The following is a 2,722-nucleotide window of genomic DNA, read 5'->3' as shown; positions in this document are numbered from 1 at the left end:
AGGAATTGCCCCTCCCCCCCCCCCCCCCCCCCCCCTGAACAGCAGAGATCTACTTATATGCTTCATCGTAGGGGTGATGTGCTTCTTATCATGGGCCCATCTTCAGAAATAGCATTTACGACTGCGACCATAAAGTTCAATGTTGGCCTCTCCACTCAAAATATTTTTTTTCCTAGACATTTTGAGGCTTTTTTTTTGGTTCTGTTTGATGGTGAACTGAAGTGAACTGTTTTGTGGTGGTGGTGCAGCAAATATTGCTAATGTTTTATAAATTCTTTCAGTAATATATTGTATACTGTACACCAGCTATTACAAGATTGATGGCATCTTTCTAGGTTCCTGAAAGGCCCAGGCTTACAATACCTGGATGTTACAAACATACATGTAGCTGGTGATTTGGGGCAGGCTTTGATTTAATTATGATGAGACTGTCATTGAAATAAATTTATAATATCATAATCCTGTATTTCTATCTACAGGTGCGGAGATGTGAAATTTAACTATCACAGGTTACCCAAAACATCTGTCATCATTGCATTTTACAATGAAGCATGGTCCACACTCTTGCGAACAGTTCACAGCATACTGGAAACCTCTCCAGACATACTTCTTGAAGAAATCATTCTTGTAGATGATTATAGTGAGAAAGGTAAAAAATGCTGTTCCCAAGTTACTTTTCTCATAAGATGTATGAACAGGGATATTACTCACATAAGATAATTTAGAACCACTCCTCGAGTAACACCAGAGTGAAAGTTTACTACTCTCTTGTAGACTTTAACCAGAGCAGCCATTTTTCCAATGGCTAATTGAAGACATTACTAACAAAGGCATTATATGCACCAGCATTAGAAATAAAATAACCTCCAGTAGAGTTTTAATTTATCCAAGTATCATTGTTCCAATCACCAACAGAATTATTATAATCCCACTGCCATCATTATAACCCAGACGCTTGCAGCATTATTCTGAAAGCCACACACCTCTCTGTCACCTACAGTCTACATGTTGCCTCAAATTGTGAATTAAACACAAAATGTGCAATGGATTGACATGGTACTTATTAATGACACCCTACCTGACACTTTCTCACCCCTATACATATTTTTACACGCTGGCTTCCCAATGCTCCATACTGTTACTTCTGCTTTTCTCCCCACATAACAAAACCATAGAAAAGCAAAAAATGCTTTAGTGAAATAATGCGAAGGAGAAGATGAAATCACTCCTGAGCTGAAACTATGCTGAAAGAATAGTTAGTCAAAGAAGAGTTCTTTGCCTGTGAAATAACTTGATTTGTTTTGTGGGTTAAAAAACAATACTGGAAATTTAATGGTTGTGGGTTTGATTTCATTTTGACCAACCTTTTTTTTTTTTATTGTTGCACTGTATAAATACAAAATGTTAATTATCGATCTTTTAAAAAGTCTTCTGGATTTGGAAAGAGCTATAGATCATGGTTAATATTAGATGTTAAAGCCCAACTTTAACCAAAAATTTTCTAGGGTTTTTATAGCTGTATGTGACTACCTTAAGGAGATTTCCCTTCACGCTTTATTCGTCTGACACCACAAAGCACACCGTTCTAGTCTACCAAGGAGACATTGAGGAAGAAGCACTATTCAGAAGCTGAAGGTGGGGATTGCTAAAAACTAGCGCTAGTGTTATGGACTTAATAGCAAAGCATGACAAACTTATCCCCATGCATGGGCTTCATCTTCCATGTCTTGTAGTCCTGCCATTTGTTCATAGTAGTTGTTGTGTTCACACTTTAGGAACTCTGCAGGAGACCCTGGGAATGTGCCTTAGATGCTAAGGCCTTGTAAAGCCCCTAGTAACAGTACGATTTGTCTCTGTATTTTAAATGCTTGTTAATATATTTTTACTTGTGCTAACAGGAAGTTTAAGTGTTGTGTGTGGACTGCGTTTAAGGAGTACTAAAGTGGAACTACAATCTCTTATCCTTTAGAGCGAAGGAAGGTGCCATCTTAGTCTCTGTTTGGATTGCAGTTGCCATGGTGCTGCACATGTGATCAGCTATTACACCAGCCATCTGAGGGCTTGAGTTTGAGAGAGAGCTGAAATAAGCACACTGGCAACCTTGACAGTCGGCATGCCTTGAAAGTAACTGAGTTGAGAGAACATTCAATTGGTAGGTCTAGTTAGGCTTAAGAAAACAAAAGGGAACAGAGTGCCACCTCCGTGTGTAAAATCGTTCATTAGGATGAATAAAATAAGGGATAAATGTACTCACAAGCAAACGTTTTGATCGGGCTTTAGCAACAAACAAGAGGCCACAGACGACCATGCATAATCCTGTCACCCACATGGTATCACCCCGACTATGCAACACGGTAGCCTCCGGTCTCGTTTGAAAGCGTTTGCTTGTGAGTACATTTATCCCTTGTTTTATTCATCCTAATAAACGATTTTACACACGGAGGTGGCGCTCTGTTCCCTTTTGTTTTCTATGTTCGTGGTGGAAGCCCCAGAGCATTGGATGAGCAGCCCCTCAAGTCTGTGTGAAAAACTGTGATTAACTGTTGAAAACTTTAAGTATGCAACAGCAAGTGGATCGTTCCGCTGGCAGCCATTAGCGCCAAGAGTTAAAGAAAACTTTTTGTCTAGTTAGGCTTAAGAACAGGATAAACATTGTCAGTGCAAATGCACAATCTGATTGTGTGCGCTTGTTTTTTTTTTTTTTTTTACTTTAAACTGCAGC

General features: G+C 39.1%; 1 protein-coding gene across 1 annotated transcript in view; it reads left to right on the top strand.

Annotated features, from left to right (window-relative positions):
* LOC108800448 (polypeptide N-acetylgalactosaminyltransferase 12-like) overlaps window positions 1-2,722 on the top strand; it is an 88,397-nt gene that overhangs the window by 29,617 nt on the left and 56,058 nt on the right. The window contains exon 2 of the mRNA XM_018572433.1: window positions 480-649. Coding sequence (XP_018427935.1) covers window positions 480-649 — 170 coding nt within the window. The remainder of the gene's footprint in view (window positions 1-479; window positions 650-2,722) is intronic.

The sequence above is a fragment of the Nanorana parkeri genome, unplaced genomic scaffold (genome assembly GCF_000935625.1).
Source record: "Nanorana parkeri isolate BGI_ZX_2015 unplaced genomic scaffold, ASM93562v1 scaffold2030, whole genome shotgun sequence".
In the NCBI taxonomy this organism is placed as follows: domain Eukaryota; kingdom Metazoa; phylum Chordata; class Amphibia; order Anura; family Dicroglossidae; genus Nanorana; species Nanorana parkeri.
The sequence above is the reverse complement of the archived record's forward strand: the minus strand, read 5'-3'. Positions and strand labels throughout refer to the sequence as shown.